The sequence below is a fragment of the Diceros bicornis genome, chromosome 7 (genome assembly GCF_020826845.1).
Source record: "Diceros bicornis minor isolate mBicDic1 chromosome 7, mDicBic1.mat.cur, whole genome shotgun sequence".
Lineage (NCBI taxonomy): Eukaryota > Metazoa > Chordata > Mammalia > Perissodactyla > Rhinocerotidae > Diceros > Diceros bicornis.
The window spans coordinates 25,538,871-25,560,833 of record NC_080746.1 but is presented as its reverse complement, the minus strand read 5'-3'; the positions used below and the strand labels follow the sequence as shown (position 1 = coordinate 25,560,833).

General features: G+C 38.6%; 1 protein-coding gene across 1 annotated transcript in view; it reads right to left on the bottom strand.

The window, feature by feature from the left end:
* Positions 1–6,906: 6,906 nt before the first annotated feature.
* Positions 6,907–21,963, bottom strand: part of ARHGAP20 (Rho GTPase activating protein 20) — a 112,333-nt gene continuing 97,276 nt past the window's right edge. Inside the window, exons 10-15 of the mRNA XM_058545254.1 lie at positions 19,691–19,869; positions 18,116–18,277; positions 14,314–14,423; positions 11,886–12,075; positions 10,604–10,718; positions 6,907–9,523 (exon numbers count right to left, since the gene is read on the bottom strand). Coding sequence (XP_058401237.1) covers positions 7,659–9,523; positions 10,604–10,718; positions 11,886–12,075; positions 14,314–14,423; positions 18,116–18,277; positions 19,691–19,869 — 2,621 coding nt within the window. The 3' untranslated portion in view covers positions 6,907–7,658. The remainder of the gene's footprint in view (positions 9,524–10,603; positions 10,719–11,885; positions 12,076–14,313; positions 14,424–18,115; positions 18,278–19,690; positions 19,870–21,963) is intronic.

Here is a 21,963-nt window from a genome sequence, read left to right as displayed (position 1 = left end):
GATATAGTTAGGTAGTTTTGTTTTTTTTAAGTCCTCTCTATCTTTGTTTTTTGATTATTCTGTGTAGGTCATTTATATTTAAATGATCTTGATATGTTGGAGCATAAGTATGAATTTTATTATTTGTTTTCTGTTTGTTTCCTCTGGTTTTTGTTCCCCTGTCTGTCTTTTTTGCCTTCTTGTGGGTTACTTAAAAACTTTTTAGGATTCCATCTTGATTTACTTGTGGTGTTTTGGAGAGATACACTCTCCAAATATATAGTATCCACAGTTGCTCTGAGTATTACAATATACATGCATAGCATATCACATTCTACTGGGATCAACATTTTACCACTTTAAGTGAAATACAGAAATCTCATTTCCATTTAGGTCCCTTTATTTTTCTCACTTGTAAATATCATTGTCTTTAGTATCAAGTGGTGTTATAATTTTTGTTTCAAGCATCAAATACGACTTATAAAACTCATGAGAAAGGTGGCCTATCATTTTTTACTCTTATTTCTGCTTTTCTGTTGTCCTTTCATCCTTCCTAATGTTCCAAATTTCCTTCTTTTAGCATTTACTTTCTGTTTAAAGAATTTTGTTTAGCCAGTCTTCAAGAGTATGTCTGCTAGTGACAAATTCTTAAAAGTTTTTCCTTTATCTGAGAATGTCCTTAGTTCTCCCTCATTCATGAGGATAGTTCCACTGGACGTGGGCTTCTGGGCTGACAGTTCTTTCAGCATTTGTAAAATGTGCCACTTTATTCTGGCCTCCATGGTTTCAGATGATAAAGCCTGTCATTTAAATTGGACTTCTCCTATGGATAAGGTGTTATTTCTATCTGCTTTCAAGATGTTGTCTTTAGTGTCCAAACATTTAATTACGATGTTTTTCTTTGTATTTATCCAGTTTGGGTTTCACTCAGCTTCTTGAATGTGTAGGTTTGTGTCTTTCACCAAATTTGGGAAGTTTTCAGCCATTGTTTCTCTGAATACTGTTTCAGCCTTACCCTCTCTTCTTCTGGAACTCTAATGATACAAAATTGGACCTTACATTATTGTTCCACAGGTCCCTGAGGCTCTGTCCATTCTTTTTTTCAATTTATTTTCTCTGTTCAGATTGTGTAAATTCTATCTGCCCTCAAGTTCACTGATTCTATCCTCTGTCGTCTCCACTCTGCTACTGCGTCCACATAATGTGACTTTTTAAATGTTATTGTATTTTTCAGCTCTACAATTTTCTTTCTTTCTTTTGTTTTATTTATAGAAGACCCTCATCAGTGCAGAGGGCTTCTTCTTCTTTTTTTTTTTTTTTTTTTTTTTTTTGTGAGGAAGATCAGCCCTGAGCTAACATCCGGGCTAATCCTCCTCTTTTTGCTGAGGAAGACCGGCTCTGAGGTAACATCTATTGCCAATCCTCCTCCGTTTTTTCCCCCAAAGCCCCAGTAAATAGTTGAAGGTCATAGTTGCACATCCTTCTAGTTGCTGTATGTGGGACGCGGCCTCAGCATGGCCGGAGAAGCGGTGCATCGGTGCGCGCCCGGGATCCAAACCTGGGCCACCAGTAGTGGAGCGCACACACTTAACCGCTAAGCCACGGGGCCGGCCCCTACAATTTTCATTTGGCTCTTTTGTATAACTTCTATTTTTTTGCTGAAATTTTCTATTTTTTCATTTGTTTCAAGATAATTTGCTGGGATTATTGACACATTTTTAAGATGCCTATTTTAAAATCTCAGTTTTAGCATCGGTTGTCTTTTTTCATTTAAGTTGTGATTCACCTGGTTCTTGGTGTGACAGGTGATTTTCAGCTCTATCCTGGACATTTTGTCTATTATGTTAGGAGACTCTGGGTGCTAGTTAAATACACTATTTTAGTAGGAAGTCACCTTGTTTAGCGTTAGCACACAGGTCCTGGCCTACATTTGGGAATCGTGGGCCCAATGACAGTTTAATTTTCAAAGGCTTTGTGGTGGAATTTTGATCTGTTCTTGGCCAGAGAAGCCTCTTTGTCCCACAGGCCTGAAACTCCCCTGGCTGAGTGCTTTTTGTGGGGAAATCCCTCTTGTCCCTGCCATCTGGCCATCCTAGTGTCTTTGGGTGGGGCAGAGGAGTCTTAGGCCTGCTGGGGCAACCAGGATTCCCAGGCTGAGCTGCTCATTGTGGCTGAGTCCCTCTTTGTGTTGTTGCCTGGCCACTCTGGTCTCTCCCACTGGGGGAGGGGAGTCTCAGGCCTAGCAGGAAAGAACTCTCCCCCTGGCTGCTTATTAGTGGGCCACTCATCTCTCTCTCTTGCTGGTGGTGCCTGGCTTACCCGGTGGTGTCAGAGGGACTCCATTTGATCACCAGGAGGAATGAGCATATCTGGGCCGCCTTCTGTTGCTAGGTTGGGAAAAGTCAGGCCTGGGTCACCTTCTTCCATTGGGTGAGGGGATGTAAGATGCTCTGCTACTGTGTTGTTTCTCTAGTCCTAGGGTTCTGGATCATTTTTCCTTCCTCTTACCACTTTTTAGGGTTCTCCTTTGGTTGTCTTTTGCATTATTTCAAGGATTTATAGTCATACTTAGTGGGGAAGAGCAGGGAGACACAAGTCTATGCCATTTTGTCTGGACCAAACTTTCAGTCCAATTATTTTTACATTTATCATAGCTTTCTGAATTATTTCTGATACTGATTTTCTTAAATTGGAGATATCTAGCTGAGACACAATAACTTAGTAAAATCTGGATTGGTCCTCACGTATATAACTTGTGTTTGCTTTATTTTGAAAGTATTATTATCATCCCTATTTCAAGGCGAAAGGGTAAAAAAGAGGGCCTGACGTCAGAATGAGGTTCTAGCTGAATGTACCCACAACACAGGGGTATTGTGAGCATTAAATGAATACACACAATGCCTTGATCTCCAGTGCATGCAGTCAACAATAAGTGACCAATAAATGTTACTGTTCCCTTTCTTCTACACAGCCCAATGTTTCCCATGTTTGTTTAGGGTCCCTGAGGACAAGACAATCTGTCTTTTTTCACTTTGTATTCCTAGGGTCTTGAACAGTACCTGGCAATAAAAGTAAAACTGCCTGAATAGCATTTATATCATTTGTAACACCTCCAACTCCCCCCAGCCGCGCTTGCGCCTTCCCTCTTCAATTTTCTTTGACCTCCTTATGACTCAGTTTCTCGCTTGAATTAGCTCATCCACAGCTTTCCTCCTCATCTATTCATTTGCTGTGCCTTCAAGCAATAGCTTCTCTGTGTTTCTGTATTTTGATGATTCTCTGCTTCTCAGTCATCCTATTCTTGGGTAAAGATATAAAATGTTTATTTTCCTCCTGAAAATTCAAGGTAGTAACAATCAGAGGCCCTGTGACCTGTCAGAGAAGGAGTATTTCTTTATACCATCCATTTTAATTGCTCAGAGTAACGGGCCTACTTCATAAATACAAGCTTTTAGCCAATTTATTCACTCCTCATAGGTGATCAAGAGGCTGCAAGGAAAAGTTTGAAATTTCATTCCATAATTAGATCTAATTTAGATTCCATACTGTAATCTAAAATCAAACGTAGATGAAAACAATTAGCATTTAAATCTTTTTTTTTTTTTTGAGGAAGATTGGCCCTGAGCTAACATCTGTTACCAATCTTTCTTTTTTTCTTTTTTCTCCCCAAAGCCCCAGCACATAGTTGTACATCCTAGTTGTAGGTTCTTCTAGTTCTTCTATGTGGGATGCTGCCTCAGCATGGCTTGATGAGCAATGAGTAGGTCTGTGCCCAGGATCCAAACCAGTATACCCCGGGCTGCTGAAGCGGAGCACGTGAACTTAACTGCTATGTCACTGGGCCAGCCCAGCATTTAAATCTTAATGTCTCCCAAGCCTGCATCTTACATTGCCATGTAATATCAAACTTCAGAAAACACATTTACTTTGCCTTAAAAATTAAATAGGTTAGAAAAACACTTTGAAATATGTAAAAATGTATGTGCACTTTGGCACTGCACGATGAGCACACACACTATACAAATTGAGGAACCACACACATCTAATACCATCCCCTGTGTATATTTCTTTAAGACTTCAAAACAAAATTTTCCAAATTACACCCCAGAGCCTTCTGCCAATTCTACCACACATCTTACATTATGCAGAACTGAAGCTCAAGGAGTTCCCTGTATTTAAAAAAAAACAAAAAAACAACACGAACAAAGGATTTATACTTTCAGGTGACTCAGAAACAGAGTAGGACTCATACTTGGGGTAGACAGCACAGAACTCAAGAATACTCTTCTTTTCAGCAGCAAACTTAGCTTATGAGATATACTCATAACCCAAATAGATATTAAAGAAAGTTAACATTTTACTCAACTTTATTATTCACTTTTCTCTTTGTATTGAAATAAGCAGTTTACAAAGACTTCTTCTCAAGTCATTAAAACATGACCAGGTAGTAAAAGATCAGTTAAACACTTATTACCATAATTTGGATTAAGATACATAATATTCTTAGGGTTTCTTTTCAACAGACAAAATATGCCATTGGTTCAAGGATACATTAGATCCTTTCAATTCAATGTCATGCCATGAAAAGTAGAAAAGCACAATGTGAGATAATTTCTTGAATCCAATGTTTTTGGTAGATTAAGACTCTTTTTTAGAAGCAAAGTTATTTTTGTACTTCTGCAAGATTTAGGGAGAAATTAACATCAGTGTATGTGTACATTGCCCAAATCTAATCAGTGACATTTCTGACAAGGGAGCTGTGGTCTTCACTGCTCAGTTAGAGCAAATCATTTTTTCTGGACTAAGGTAGTATATTTTTTTAAATCTCTTTGAAATGGTCGTTAAACTTACACAGAGTGAACCTCAATGAACTCTGAGATGGCAAAGATGCAGCAGTCATGAGAAATGAGTAATATTTAATAAGTGTATATGACCTGAGAAGTACTGATGTCTTGGTCTATGTCTGGGTTAAGTTAACTGGGTACTCTGGTCAGAATGGTTCAAATTTAGATAGGAAAATCTCATACAATCAATTAAACTGAGTTGACGGTTCTTTTGATATAAGAATATAAACTATATCTGATTCTAGGAGCACAATGAAAACATAATGCCTAAGGAAAATGAAAACTTTGCAACTAAAGCATGACTTGTTTGGTAAAGGATAAGATTAGAAAAATATAAAAGAAAAAAACTTCTTTTTCTAGAAAGAATGACTGTGGCCTATGACTAAAAGCTCAAAGTTCCAATTCAATGTTAATTACCTTTTATGAAATTTCCAATGTTAAGCAGAAATTGGGCTCATTAACTAAAACAATTCTACAAAGGGCAATATTGCTCTGGTGGGATGGTTAACTCTGCAGAATGGTATTTTATTTAATAGACAGCATGGACTTCATACATATCCATTATCAGTGCCTTGAAAACCAAACAACTTTAAAAGTTAGCAGCAGTTTCTGCAAGTACAAAAATACACATTTATTACATAACATATGGTAGTAAAATTTGTCAAGATATATTATACAAACTCAAAGCATTTTAGATAAAGCATCAGTCTAATATATTATAGATTGACAGAGTACGATAAAATGACATGTAGTCTGTCTTCAAATCATACAATATAATACTTTACAGGAATATTAACAAACTATTCACATTAAGTATTACAGGAGTATCTAAGGGAATATAGAGAGTAGGAATGGTTATTGAAGAACCTAAGTATCTATTTCCTTCTATGCTTCAAACTGGGTGGATGATTTCCTACCGGCCAATGTGAAAGAAAAAAGGCTAGAACTATTTTGTTAAGTAGAAAGACAATTTCTTCCAGAAAGACACTCCAAGCCTAAGAGCTTCATTCACATCTTACAGTTCTGACAGTAGTATGCCCTAAGGAAAGGGGAATCCCTGTTGCCTTTATATATTATATCACAAAAGATGCATATGGACACTTAGGAGTCTAAATACAGGAGTGGTTGGTTACGAGGTGAAATCTACTTCACATCTGTGACTGAGATGGCCAGTGTCATGAAGGAGCTCTTTGGACACAGAGTTCTAAAAGTTAATTATAATGCTTAGGGCAAACAGGGTCATGTCCCCTAGAGGTAGGTAGCACCTATAGCTAATACTGAAAGGACTTCCTCTATCTTACAGAAAACATTATTTTTTCTATAACCTAAAAATGCAACCTTTAGGACAACAGGGAAAGAACATTTGACATGAAAGTTTCCTGGTGGCTAAGAAAAATAATTCAGAATAAGCTAGTTTGTGGGAGAAAGGTCCATCTGATGGGGGACTAAAGAGACCAAATGGGTTCTAAGAAACTTCTCATAAGTAAGTAGTTAAAATGAAGGACGATGCACATCCATTCCTGATGTCCCTTCCTACTAGCTTGCAAGGCCTAATAATCCATGAAGATAATCAAGAGATGTACTGGTGTAACCTTTAAGGCAAGAGAGAAGAGAAATGTCTGTGGATATGAAGTAAACCAAAGGGGATTAACCATCTGTAAAGCAGGAAACACTTGGGACAAAAGTACATAAAAACTCCTGGAGGTAAGACAATCCAAAGCCAGTGACTGTCTGAGAAGAAGGCCTGATAGCCACTTTGGTAGATGTTCTATTCTGTGACTCTAGAACCCACCAACCTCTAAACTGTTCTCTCAACTGCCAAACGACAATCAAAAAAGGAATGACTTACCAGTAATTTTTTCTGGCTAACTGATCTAAGGGCAGGGCTGCAGAAAAACCTGTCAGCAAAGAGGAGCCATGCTTTGATCACATGCTGGCAATAGCATTTGTGTCATAGAGAAAGGACTGTTGCTGCAGCCTTTCCCTCCACACTAAGACCGTGTATGCTGTCAGGAGATCACCTTCTAATAGGAAAGGTTGCATTTCTGGAGGGTGTTCCTAGCACAGGACACTGAAATGTGGAAAGGACACTGAAATGAGCAACCATTTCCTTCTTTCTCCTCACAGGTCTGTTTCCTGGAGCCTTTGCAGAAAAATGCAACACTGATGGAGAAACAAATCAGCCAACATAACCAACAAAGAAACTATAATATCATGGTACCCATGGCTCTTGAGTCACCCTCATTTTCTCCAGTCTAGCAGCATCAATGGGTTGGTTCCTGGAACGATCCTGTGAGGGCATGTGACCGTAAGACTTCACAGAAACGGCCACCGGCTGGGATTCAGGGAAATGTTTCACATGATTTCCTTCATTACCGGACCTGCTTTTCTACTTGATGCTTTGATTAGGGGCATTTTTCCTGCCTACTTATTAAAAACATTCCATGGAATGTGGATGGTTTCTCTGCATCCTTCCCCTCTTGCCACAGTCCTTGTTCCTTACTTAAGACATCATGGCCTTCTCAGGATACTAATCTCACATAATGCACGTTTCCACTACAGAAGATGTTTCCTCTAGACCTCTGCTAGTATCTCTAGTCCCATGCTCTACTAAGGAAAAGCCTCCCAAACACTTAGGTGACAAAATTTTTTAGTCTAAACTTTTTGTCAAATAGTCTCAATAAAGAGAGCTCTTTTGTTGTCCTAAGTATTAGCGATGATTATCCTTATGCTACCCATCCCAAGTATTTTATACAAAGGGGTCATAATAATTATTGTCTTTATGTCATTATTTGCCCAGTTCTTGTTCTTGTAGACATCAAATTCTTATTGTGGTTAAATGTCTTTGGTTAAATGTCTGTCCCCTACATCACAAACCATCATAGGCCCTGAATCTGGGCTGGACACATCATCCACAGTCAAAGAGCTGGACGAGGATCTTTCACAAGGCCGAGTACCAGGAGAGCACTGCTCACTAATCTCTCCTTCCTCGTGTGACTTCGTACAAAGCTTGAGTCTGTCTTCCACTAGGCTGAATGTAGAGCTACAGTGTTTCTCTGAGTCCTGGCTGGGATAAGAATTATACCACTGGGCTGTTTGCACAGCTCCAAGTCCTTTAGTTGCCCTTAGAGGCACATCTTTTTGTCTCTCTTGCAGTGAGTTGGCTTCTGGAACACCAGAAGCATGTGGAGGTGGCTCCGTGGGTCCTTTCAGAGAACCTATTTTCTTTTCCTCTGATCTGGATGCCCTTGCCTTCTTTTTAAGGGACCAGTTTTTCAAACTGGCCACACCATTTCTCAACCATGTGCTGGGGTGAAGAGTTATAGAATGCATTTGTGAATGCCACTCGACACTGTCCTTTTTTGTATAAGCCAGGTGGCTGCTGGCCTGTTCTGATGAAGGACCAGGCATTCCAGAAATGAGGCTGGAATTGCTCAAGTCAGAAGAAAGCTCTTCCTGTTTTCTTTGAGCTTGAAAAGTGCAATCTATTGGAGAGGAAGTTTCAGTGGGTGTAAACACAGAGTGTTCAGAAATCTGAGAAAAAGCACTGTCCTGGGAGCTCACTGATGAGCCAGATGGGGAAGTGCCCGGGGAGGACAAGCTAGAATAGCTAGTCCTTGGGCAGATGTTTAATCTTGGGGGTAAAACCTTCTCAGTGTTTTGGTTTGTGGCACTACTCTTGCCCACCTCGATCCCCATGACCAGACTCTGATTAATAAGCTTTTGCCCCTCCATTTGCAAAGACTTGTGCCGCTTGAGATAATCTTCCTCTCCATGCAGGAGACTGGCTTCATAGCCGGTTTTATGCTGTTTCTTTGAATAAATCCCCCTGAGATAGGTCAGTTTGCAGTGCTGGTCATCTATGCCGGGCTCTGAGCAGCGCCGGTGCCTCCTTGAACTCTTGAGGGCATCTGCCGTGTGTGGCGGCGAGTAGCCAGATGGATCTGTGTCAAAGGGCTGGTTCCTGGGGTGATCATGTGAGGATATGTGACTACAAGATGCCACAGTAATGGCCACTGGCTTGGATTTAGGGAAAAGTTTCACATGATTTCCTTCTTTACCAGACAAGCTTTTCTTCTTAACATTTTTATTAGTGGCATTTTTCTTGATATCAGTGCCTGCGACTAAACTCTTTATAAAACACGTCTTACCCTCTTCCTGGAGGGGTTGATTCTGCTTCAGATAGTTCTCATCTTTTTGTGAGAGAACTGCATCACAGCTGGACTTCCGTAGCTTTTTCTGATAAAACTCCCTGAGATAGGAAAGCTTTGAGTCTAGGTAGTCGATGCTGGGCTCCGAGCAGCGCCGGTGTCGCCTCAGGCTTTTTGGAGCATCTGTTGCAGCTGTGGACAGGCAGCTGGGTGTGCTCAGGCCAGAGGGGGGCCTGGCATGATCCCGCAGTGGGACCTTTGTGGGACCACGGTACACTACTGTGATGTTCACCGGCTTGGATTCAGGAGCCCGTTCCATTTGAACGTCTTCATCTTTAGAATGGTCTAAATCAAAGTCGCTCAGGGTTAAAAGGCCTTCTACCTCAGGCTGGTCAAGGTCATAGTCACTGAGGGTTAACACAGAGTCCATGCTTCTGCTGCCTTGACCAAGTTTCTTTACCAAGTCACTACACGGAGCATCAACATCCTCATTTAGCTCATTTTCCAAGCTGTCATAGGAGGAGTCATTCAGTTGGAAGCAAGAGATATCTGTCAAAAAAATCAAACCATGGTTAACATTTTTACTTAGCACAAATACACGTTGCCTAAAAAAAAAAAAAAAACAACAACTATGGTGCTTAGTTGAATTCTCTTTTCATGTACATTGTTCAAATTCCTACTTTCAAGAAAGAAAGGATCTTTCACAATCTGCCCAATTAGTGCTGAATTAAAAAAAAAATTGTTGGACTATACTAGATTTATCTCAGTTCCTGAAGAAATAGGCTTTCCTTAAGGAAGATTTCCTCAAAGTAAAGAAGACATGTCATAATACCAAGATATGGTGAAAAATATGAAGGAATTAATGCTAGGTATACCCAGGCTCTGAATAAGACTCTACCTTCAAACGTGGATTGCTACTGGGTACATGTAATTAACTCTAGTCTCAGGGAAACCATTCACTAACCCTATCAATTTTTCATTGACAGAGTTCTTTAATATCCACTACTTTATTTAATCTTTACAACAATCATACAGGTTAGACATTATGGTTATCCATATTTATGGATGAAGATACTGATGTTCAGTGGCATAGAATAACTGGCCAACGATAACATAACTAGTTACTGGTGGTACAGGGATTACATATTTTGTAAGGTTGAATGTCTTCAAGTCTCTCCAGTGATGCTAGTTGTTTTTAAACTGTTTTATAGTGAACTAGAATTAGGTGTCTCAGGGATCACTAAGAGGAAGGAGAGGAAGAAAAAGACCAGACCTGCTTCTACTACCTCTGGACCTTCTATCCCAGTTTCAACACCACAGTTCTATGATATATATGAGGGTTCCTTGTAAAGTTTTATTTAACAAAAGGTTAAAACCATCATACCATATCATACCGCCACTAACAACTTCTTGAAGTTTGGGACCTTGTCTTATAAATTTCTTAACCCCCACAGTGTTAACATACCCTGACCTATTAGCAGGCTTTTTTCTAAGGAAGGAACAGAAGCCCTAGGCTCTGACCCAGGTTAGAGGCTCCCTCCATCTGAGCTGCTGGGGGACAACCACTGTCCCAGCATCTTCAGACATGTGGCTATTTCTCACAAAAACCAATCCAATTATTCACAATACCTGAGGCATTCTCTCTAGTATCACATCTTACTGAAACCTCTCCCAAGAGGGAAGTGATTTCTTCGCCAAATATCCTACAGCAATTTTCAATCAGAAATTGTATAAGCAGAGAAACCTGTACAAAAAAAGGACAAAAATGAAGTGCTACTTTTCATATAGCATGTCTATAAATTACATTTCATGTATGAATCCTGATTTTAACAAAAAAATGCAAAAGAATCTTGAGAAAAATTCATGTCTACTTTAAAAGTATATAAAATAGTTTCCCCTAAAAAACTATGATACTTTCAAGAGTAGCTTGGGTATAGGAATTAATTTTAATCCGTGGATTAAAGTTATTATTTGTGGCCTTGGCTTAATGCTAACATTTTTATACCAATGGCTCGGTCTTTAAAATTAGAGGAATTTTAAGTGTTCTCTATAGGGTGTTTAGAGTGAAGAAATATACTTTGTTATTAAAATTTATAAAGCATCATTAGATAAAACATACTTATGTAAAAGGCAGTTGTGGTAAGCATGGGAAGAGGGCATCTTCTATCTTCCGTGGGTTTATTGTGAAGGAGAGAGACAGATGAAGACAAAATGTGCATTTTGCCTGACTAGTCTCTATCTATGCACTTCCTCCCCGTAGGCTCCCTAACTGAAGGTGCTTGAGGAAGAGGAGAGATTTTACTAGGCAGCTTTGTGCCTCCACTGAGATGTACTGGAATCTTTCCATAGTTTCCCTGCCCCAATAGCTGAGGCAAAGGAGCAGGAAGAATGCTGGGATCAAAGGGAACTAATATCCCCAAACCCAGAGTTAACTACCAGGCACTCAGGAGTGTGATTTCAAGTAACTGCTGTATGGGCTAGGTATTATCACTACCTCCATTTTTTTTTAGATGAGGAAATTGTGGATCAGTGTAACTAATTTTGCCTAAGATTGTACATCTGGCAAATGGTAGGGCTGAGAAATGAACCTTGGTTTGTCTAACTCCAAAGTCCTTCTTTCTTTTTTTAATCACATCAACTGCTTTCTTATCACTCTGTGGTTTTTAAGTCAGTCATAGTGTTTTGTGTCCCTAAAGGAAAAAGAGAAGTAACCCAACTCCTTCACTTTTCTGCTTAAGAAATTACCTTCCTATAGTCTACCAGGATAGGATAAAATACTCAATGAACTCAAATCTATATGGAGGTGTATTTCAGTTGTTTAAGAAAATGTCTTTAAGAATTAATACCCCAAATTTTAGGTTCAAAATGGGGACTCAGTCCCCCACAGCATAAAAATGAAAAACTTCATTACCTTTTTTGTAAATTCGTTTTCTAGTTCTGGGCTGGAGGAAGTAGGCGGCCAAAGAATGCTCGGAGCGATACACACCGCTAAATTAAATGCAGTCATCTGATTGAATGAAGACTGCTGCTCAATGTTGTGTAATACCCCAAAAAGATACCTTAGGAGAACAACATTGGCTCTCGGAAGCTGGTCTAATAGCCTAAAGACAGAAAAACGCACTCTTTAAGCAAGACATTTCATAAAAACCTTGCATAGACAGGTAACCCTCGCTTTGCATGGGGAACCCTGCAAAGCAAGAATATAGTTCAGATATGCAAGAGTTTTAGTTAACGTGGTACCATGCAAAGTGAGGACCGCCTGCACAGAAAGAAAGAAAATGGGCACTGGGGATTTAGCTATTTATTTGTACACTGTCTTCACAACCCAATGAAAATGTAAAAGAATGCAGAAAAATGGTTCATAAAAAAATGCTGCCTGAAATATTTCCCTGAAACTAGTATAATGTGTTTTACGCAAATCCTGTAACAGTTCAGAATATTCTCAACCAAAACCTCCAAAAACCTTTCTGATGAAATTAAACAACAATTACATTTAAAGTGCTCCTTTATTTCCAAGTAGCAACACAGGAATTGTGTGTCTTGGCGAGAACCCAAACCTTAGCTATTAAGACTTCCAGGTCCATTCTGAGAGCTCCTGCTCTGCTCCACCAGCTTCCAAGGTCAGTTGTGTCCCAAATCTCTATCTCACTGGCATCATTTTCACATGTAAGTCAAGCTTATAATAGTATATTTCCTCCTGTTTCTATTGTGTAATTGATAAGGGATTTTTAAATTATCATTCACTGAAAACGATTTTTACTACCATCCGGAAAAGAGAGAGAGATATATAAGTTGATATTTATGGTTGTTGCTTTTTTCAACAAGAATCTGCAACCTGGGGTAGAAAATAAGGGAGTCTGATGCCTGTTGCACCAATAGCAGAGGCACATCTTCAGTACAATGGACTGACAATGAGTATAGTTTTCTAGGGACAAATTGTGAAAGATATTGAAATGGACCCTAAGATCAGTGAGTATACTCAACGGAAAGTAAGGCGTTGTTTAGCATAATCTTTTGGGTGATTGATCTAAGCCTTTGAGCTATTTCACAACTCTGTAGGTTGTCCATAACTAATAGCAGATCACCTAACACTTGTCTATAGACTTGAAAATTCTGTCTGGTGGGGAGATCAATGATTTATCTGACCTACTTCACCCCAGTAAAAAAAGCTGTTTTGCATTTATTTGTAAATTCATTTCAGTATTTCTGATTCAACTTCATAAGTTGTGGTACTTTGAAATTTCCTTTGAACTGGTTATAACATCTTACTAGTTCTCTCATTAATGATTTAAATAAAATCTTTCACATGTGTTCATTTTATATTTGTATGAGAGTTATAATTTTATCCTTTTTTTTTAAAATCATCCTTTAACAGTTTGCAGAACATAAAGTTTTAGACAACGAGCAACAAAGTATAGAATCTGATGTTCACTATCTTTCAATGGTTTCTACCAAACCATAATGATAGTATTTTGTTACATGGCTTTGATTTTGGGTGTCTTTAATAGTTGTACTATGTTCTTCTACTGATAAAGATGTCTATCAATAGCAGTGTATAGATAATACTTCATATTTAAAAGAAAAAACTGTACTAAACAAGCACACGCAAACAAATGATACTGGGATTCTTAGGTTTTCACAGAACTGGAAGTATGGCTTTTTGTTAATGGACACTTCTTTCCTATTCTCTTATAATGCAAGAAATATTGAGAATGGGGGTGGTGAGTTCTGCCAGCAACTTGCCTTTGCATGAGTACAGGCAATGCTTTCTTTGTGATCAGACTGAGACTTTGCAACTCCCATTTTCCTTGACATGTCTCAAGGAGTTAACTGCCTCTATGCAGTGCTCCCACAATACCCTCCTCCATATATCTCTTTTATAGCACTGATTATGCTGCATTGTAATTGTAATTCTTGGTTTATCTATCTGCTCTACCAGACTGTGAGCTCCTTGAGGGGAGGCAATTTCCTCTGTATGAATTCAGTTGCTGAATGACATATATAAGGAGTTGTCTGGTTAGTTAAGTATTTACCAAAATTAAGATCATAAATTGTAGTTTGGGTCTACAGTATTAGACCCAATTGGTATTATTTGTCTACTGGGTTTCAGCTCCTATCAAATTCAGATATACAGAAGGTGTACAATGGTCAAGTATTCCATGTTAATAAGATTAGGGAGAAAACAATAATACCAATGATAGCAGCTAGCATAAATCTATTTTTAAACGAGTCCCCATGGATATGACTTTGATAGTCATCATTACTTTAATAGGCAAGTTTATAAAATATGAGTTTTTTTTTAAAGTATTTTTGAGATATGACAAAATTAGAATAATTACCTTTGAATTGTATTTATTTTCTCTTCATCATTTCCTTGATCCATTACACAGACCCAATGATCATAGAGATCTGATGAAAAAATACTTCCTGGAATACTTCGTAGAAAATCCTTACATAGGGGTAAAACAAATATTTTAAATTATTATTCTCATGTTAAATATGTATTGGAGAAATTAGAAAGAAAACATTTTGTTGAAAAGTTCAGTTAAGCCCTCCCTTCTTTGGAATACACACAACTCTGTGCCAACTCTCCATTGAAGTGCACACATAGAAACACATGCTTTGAATTTTTTCTAACAAAAACCAGAGAGATAATTGGAGTCTGGACTATAGCGGGAAAGATAAAGGACAACCTGTTTGGGCTGAAACCTCCTGTCTGAGTCCATTTTAGCAAATTAGTACAACATGACAGGGTTTGGCAGTAAACCATCCTAAATCCTTTTTTTTCCTCTCTCAAATCATTGCTCAAAGAAATGCATGAAGATACCCTGTGAGGTTCATAATGTGGTAATCAGTCATTCAATCATTCTGTACACATTTATGTGTCTCTGCCAGGCACTGTTTGAGGTGCTAGGGGTAGAGCAGTGAACAAAACCAAGTCCCTGTTATCTTAGAACTTTATATTCCAGCGGCATTGGTTCACAATTCCATCCAGAGGTGCTAAGAGTTTCTGTCTGTGTTCCCCATAGAAGGGCTCTCATATATTTGGGGGGAGGCAGCATTCCAGGCTATGGCTGGGCTATGGGAGCCTGGGGCCACACTCCTATGCCTGAAGTACAATAAATAACATGTCCCCAGCACATTACCCTTTCTGGCCTTCAAGACCCTATTCTGCTGAGACCTCTGGTGGGGCTGGGTGTGGTGAAACCAGACTATGATACAAGTAGGAAATGACCAAGGGTATTTGTTGTTTGACTTTTGTTTATAAAAAGCTTAAAAATAAACTAAATTGGGTCCTGGTCCTATGTTCATTTCTGTTCTAGGCCAACTCTCTCTGTTGCTTTTGGCATGGTATTAATTAGCAAGGCCAAGCTTGCGAAGTCTGATATCCACCTCAGTAAACTTTAGGCAGAGAAAACTCAATTTCATGTCTAAGCACTGTATCCATGGTTGGGTATCTTGTTGCAAGCTCTTGCTTACAGCATAGAGATAGGTAAAAGTCTGCAACTGAGAAATTTTAACTCTTGCTGGAAAACCAAATCAGCAACTTTACCCATGTGCCTTACAAAAGGCAAAACACAACTTGTTACTTATATGTCACTTTATATTACTAATATGGGTGCTGTGATACCTAATTGTTAGTTGATCAGGTGTGCACATCCCCCACTAGCTTATGGGGTCCTCCAGGGCAGGCACAGACCCTCACCTCCTACTTTGTACACCTCAGTCTAAGCACAGTCCCAGACATAGCAGAGGTCATTACTGAACTGTTGCTATTTGTCATATGGTCAAACGCTAATGAGAGACAAAGGAAGGCCAACCAACTATAATTGAGATTCTAACATAATTTTAAAGACCTTTCTGGAGTCATGTCACCTATTATTATACAATTATTTTTAGAGTGGTTAACAAGTAGGAAGATAATTGATTCAAAGTCTTTCTCTGTTCTATTATATCTTCCAGTAGAAATGTACCTGGATACTTGTGATTCAGATGTGTCATCACAAAAGTTACCTCTTTTTGGGTAAAGCTATTGAATTTTCATAATTTCAAACTAATTTTAGGTGCTGTACCTACTTTAAAAGTCAGATTTAGAAGAGGAAAAGTTTGTTATTTCAAAGTGGGGCAGTGACAATAGCTCTCTTTTTAAATCTCAGTGGAAAACATACTTAAGATCTGTCTTGAAGAAAAACATCATTAAATCTTAAACCTACACTTGAAAGATAATAACTCGTAACATCTCAATGAACTCTCCACAGCTGGAATAACAAGTTACGAAATACAACCACCATCACAGCTGAGAAAGGATGTGAGAGCTGGTTCTGAATTACAATCCCAACTCACAGCACTCAACTGAGAGTCTCCTCCCCTCCAAAACTAGAGCCCAGGTCATCAGCAGAACTCCCACATTAATTTGAGATGAGATTCCTGCAGGATTAAAAGTGAACTTTTCCTCAAAGGTCTGATGGATCAAAGTGATAGTATCTTGAGAAATTTTCTTCGAATAATCTGAAGAGTTAAGCTTATATTTAAGCAAAACCAGCATAAGTAAAAAATTAAAGGAAAACTTAAGTACTACTTCCAAACAGTCTCAAAAACAAGAAACAAAACAAAACAAAAGCTCAAAAACTTTTGGCATAAAGTATCTCCTTTCCTGCAACCACTTGGAAGAAATGAGAGCAAAACACAGTTATATGATTATAAAACTTCAATTACTTGGAACCCATTTAACCAAACTTTTCAATCATTTTTTGTCTTTTGCTTATTTTTGTACAAGTGCTATTTCTACAATCTGAAATACAATTTAATTCTTCTAGAGTCATATTTCTTTGTAGTAGCCTCAACAATTTAACACAAAATTTTAAGAAGTGTGGTGCTGTGAAGAATAGGATAGTAAGGAAAATTATCTAAAACATAGGCTTTAACTTCTTAAATTAAGAGATGGGAGAAAGCCTAATTATACGATGAAAAAAGAAAAATTCATTGTGCATATATATATCCCTGCCATATATAACTGGCTAAGCACACCATACATATCTTTATTGTATCCAGGACTGAGGGGTAATCACAGACTCTGTGCAAAATAGATTAGACGACCCTACCTTCAGCTCTCTACTGCTTTTGAGTGGTACTTCATTGCAAAAGTCTACAGCAGGGGTTGTTTAAGAGCAGACATGGCCCATTTACCAAGAAACCTTTGATTGTTCATCAAGCCATGAAGTAACATTCTGTAAGCAGTTGACCACCCCGCAGGAGTAGGGCTATGCAAGAGTCTTCTTCACCACGTTTTCCTTAATTTGGTTTTTATGCTCCAGGCCCTGGGATACAGGCTGGGGCCTCATCTCTAACCTTGGCTCTGGTAAATTCAAACCCTGCTGGGAGATTGGAGCCTAAGGCTGGCCTGCAGAAGCTACTGCTGTGGTCAAAAGCTCTGCTAGAAAGCTGGTTTTGACTCTTGGTCTTTGAAAACTGGAAGGCATTTTCAAGAATTTGGAGAGGAAAACATTTTAGAAGATCTCTAACTCAACTATGGATGTGACTTAAGTAACCCTGCAGTGAAGGGTAAGGGTTTTATCTAAGAAGGCCCAGATCTGGAGTCATTCCTACTTCATTTTTACTTTAAAAAGGCACTAGGGGTCAGGGGAAGGCACGATGACTATATAAATGAATGGAATTTTCAGTAGTTTCGGAGAGCAATTTTTTGTTTCAGTTGTTAGGCTAATGTTTGTTTATTCTGGTAAATTTCTATTTCAAAGTTTAATAAAAGTCTACTTTTGAAAATTTTGTCTTTATTAGGAAGGTGGTGAGATTGTGAGGAAGACATCATAATCAGGATGTTTGTTTTGGTAAACATGCTGTGTGTTTTGATTATTTTTAATTTTTATTTATTTGCATGAGGTGGCAGAAATGAAGATGAGCAGAGTGGTATGGGATGAAAAAATTTAAAAAAGCAAACCTGACATGCCATAACATTGGCAGTGGCTTTTAAAGGCCAATGTTGACTTTTTTTTTTATTAACACTTTTTAGATTCTAAATCTATTATGGTACTTTGCAGATGGCTACAATATTATAGTGAGAGAAACTAGTTGTCTTTCTCCAGAGCTACACCATAGGGTGGATGAAGGGAGAACTTTCCTTACCTTTAAGACAGACGCTATCACAAAAATAGATTCACAGTCTAGGTGTACTTCAACTCCAGAATTAAGTTTCTCTTTCAGCTCTCTGCAGGATTTCACATTGGCTGATTGTCTGAAGATGCCTTTTGTGAGGGGTCCTTTCTGATTGAGAAAGAAAAGTATATCCTATGGGGAAGCAAAGGAAAAAACCAAAATGGCACTTCAACCATGGAAGCAAGGGGACACACACTTGCCCTCTCGGGCTGCCAGAGGCTGGGGTATCCCGGGGAAAAGCACTGAGGGGCTGGGGCTGGATGGACTGCCAGAAGGACTGAAGTCAGTTCGTGTTTTGGTATTTTTAAATCGCTTTTCTCCTATTTATTCTTGCTATATTCAACATCTAAAACATTTTACTTTAAACACTTGCTTTAATGAGATTGTCTTTCGTTCAATGAACCAATAGCCAATTTAAAATCAAATTTCTCTGACTGCTTCATGGTCCCTGTTAACTCGTCTCTCTTCTACCTCGCTATTCTTTTCCCATCTTCTCTAATACGGACTCTTTTCCCCAAATATGGAAATATCCTTGCTAAACGCATTCTCCACTTGCTCGTCTTTCTTTTTATGCGCCTTCATACTTCTTCATACTTCATTCCACTTTCTGTATTTATTTCCTTCTTTTAAAATCAGGCTCAAAAATCGTCTCCTCCAGGAAGCTTTCTCCATTCCATTCCATTCTGACTGATCTTTCATTTTGCTTTCTTTCTAGCTGTATGTCCTCTGCTTGCCGTGCAGGAAGAAAATGGGTGTTGGAAACAAGAAACTCATGGGATTTGAAACTGAATCGTGGCACATATTTACTGTATGACCTTCGGTAAACTTGAGCCTTTTTTTTTAATTTGTAAAGTAGGGATGATGATGATGATAGTAACTACCCCTTAAATCTGTTGTGAAAGATAAGCAATAAAGTGGCTAGACTAGTGTCTGGCACTTACAGATGCACAATATAGCATAAAATGCCATACGTCTAATATAGTGCTTGCAGGACATTCGATACTCAATATATGTTGCTTAACAGTGATCATTTCGTATATCAACTGGAGACAATACAAACTCAGTGGCTTTCATCTGTCCCACACTATATATGAAAGATAACTAAAGGCAAAAGGATGTATATTTATGCTTAAACACTTGAAATACAAATTGAACACATGTAAGATTTTTAAAAAGCATAAGATTGAGGAGTCTCTGCTGCTACAGTGACTAAAAGAGACTTTCAGAACAATGTAGAGTGCAAGAAAGAATGTGAGAAAAATGTGAGGGATAACGTGGATTCTAATGTGCCTTCTCCGTCTACTGAGCAAGCTTCTGTGGCTCTTTCTTGAAACTAGCAGACTAGATAATTTCTTTCTATTATGTCTTCCTGGTGATTCTGCAATAGCTTAATCAGATTTATTCTTTGAAGTAATAATAATAAAGATTCTCAGCCAAAGACATGGGTATCTATAATTTTTCCATTTGGGGATATATTTACCTCACAGAGCTCTGCTTTCCCAAATCTCCTTTCCTGTTAGTATTATAGGCCAAAATGAGACTCACCAAGACAGGTTTGGGCAGGTTGTCGTTCTCACAAATATGTGGCAGGGAAACTCCAAAGAGCTGTCCTGGCATAGGAGATGTCGGTGACATAGGCAAGTTATCCAAGTGAATGCTAGAACCCCGCCAAAAGGCCCAGTTTATGATAGATCTTCTCCTTTTAAATGTCTTCTGACCTGAATCTAAGGAAAAAGTGAGATTATTAGAAACAAGTTTAATTCACGTAACCTTATTTCTACAGTTTCCATTTTGTAATATGTTCAGACTATGGCTCAAAGAGAAAAATGCTTATGGATGTCCTTTGCTACTGATAAGGTTATTCTCCCATCTATTTCTGGGACATCACTCATCTGTTTACTTGAGTTTTGGCACTAAATTTGCAAAGGTGAGGAAAGCCTCCCTTACTGAACTGCAACAACTTAAAGCAAAAAGTGTTTCATACCAACACATGTATTATCCCATTTTAAAGATGAGACTAGGCCTACAAAACAGCTGAAGATTAAATTAGACCACAGTTACATAGAGAAAAAGAAAGGAAGAAGGAGGAGGAGAAGGGGGAGGGAGAGGGAGAGAGGAAGGGGAAGAAGGAAGAAGAAGAGGAAGAAGAGAAGGAGGAGGAGGAGAGGTTGTCTCTATTAAGATGTTCTCTAGAAACAAAGAATGCTTTATTACCTGATGCCCCACTCTACTACTGAGAACAGACAGGAAGCTAATGTTCTACATTTTTCCACTTCTTTCCAACTGCAAAGATTTTTATGTATCTTTTCAGTTTCTGACTGTAAAAGCATGTTTAAGGCAGCATGGATGGATGCAAACACAAGTGAGACCTGCCCTTGCCATGGGGAAGTTTATAAATCTAATGGGGAACAAGACCAGTGGTGATGGGGAGAAAAGCAAGTATACTAATAAATAACCTGACATAAGGGAGTAATAAAGTGCTCAAGGCATTTAAAAGAAATAGAAAGCACATCCACCCAGTATGAGGGAAGGAGAGGTTCTGGAGGTGTGTGCATTTGATTTGGATTTTGAATGAACAACATTTCAACAGGTAGAGCATCTAGCATTGTGCCTTGCACCTAGTAAGTACTCAATAAATCATTCTTGAACAATAATTGAACTGAGGAGAGCCTTAGGTAGAAAAAGAGCATGAACAAAATAGGAAGAAGAACAGTCAACAATGAATCATGATTTTATGATCTCATAGTGCTAAAACATTTTTGATATCATCTGTGTCTTATTTTAACATGAAATTTGATGGATTTGCTACTTAAAAAGACAGCTGTTTAGGGTTTTACTTCTAAGAGTGGCTGAGTAGCTCCTTTTGGACCTCTCCCCCCACACCAACACGTACACACAAATAACAACTATAAAATCTGGACAAAAAAAAAGAAAAAAGAGGGGCCGGCCCAGTGGCACAGCAGTTAAGTGCACGCGCTCCGCTTCAGCAGCCCGGGGTTTGCAGGTTTGGATCCCGGGCACGCACCAACACACCGCTTGTCAAGCCATGCTGTGGCGGCGTCCCATATAAAGTTGAGGACGATGGGCACGGATGTTAGCCCAGGGCAAATCTTCGTCAGCAAAAAGAGGAGGATTGGCACTGGATGTTAGCTCGGGGTTAATCTTCCTAACACACACACAAAACCCCCCAAAAAACAACAGCAAAGGAAACTAAACCCATTCTTATATCCAGGAGGGGGTTCCTGTATACCTCACAAGGTCAATGTGTGCAAATGTTTGTTTACTATGTGTGGTTATATATATGTGAGTAGTTGTACTCTGTCTAGTTTCCTCACATTTAACCTGGTTTCATTATTTCTAAAATTATCAGATTTATTTGAATTTTTAGCTTTCACACACTTCGTAGGAAGAACGCTCTCTCACAAAGTTATATATGTAGCTATCCTACGAGTGTAGACAGAAGATAAAGTAGAACTTGAGTCCTGTACTTTATCATAAATACTTTCAGCTGAAGCCATGCTTTTCGTTATGTACAACATTCAAGTTTAGAGTTCATGTTCCCTCTAGGACTGAGAGAAAAAAAATTTCATTAAATTTTACTTTCTTGCAGAGCTTTTAATGCATAGCTCTTATGTTCTAAATGTCAAAGTCTGCTGAAGAAACATGCTAGTGTTGTAAAAAATATAAAGGTGATGTAAATGCAGAGCAAACTAAATTCATGTAAACCTACCTTTCCTAAACAATTCTGGCAAGATTCAAGCCAGTGTTTCTTCACATTTAAATTAGGGAACTGAATATTAAAAATTACACTTCTTAAA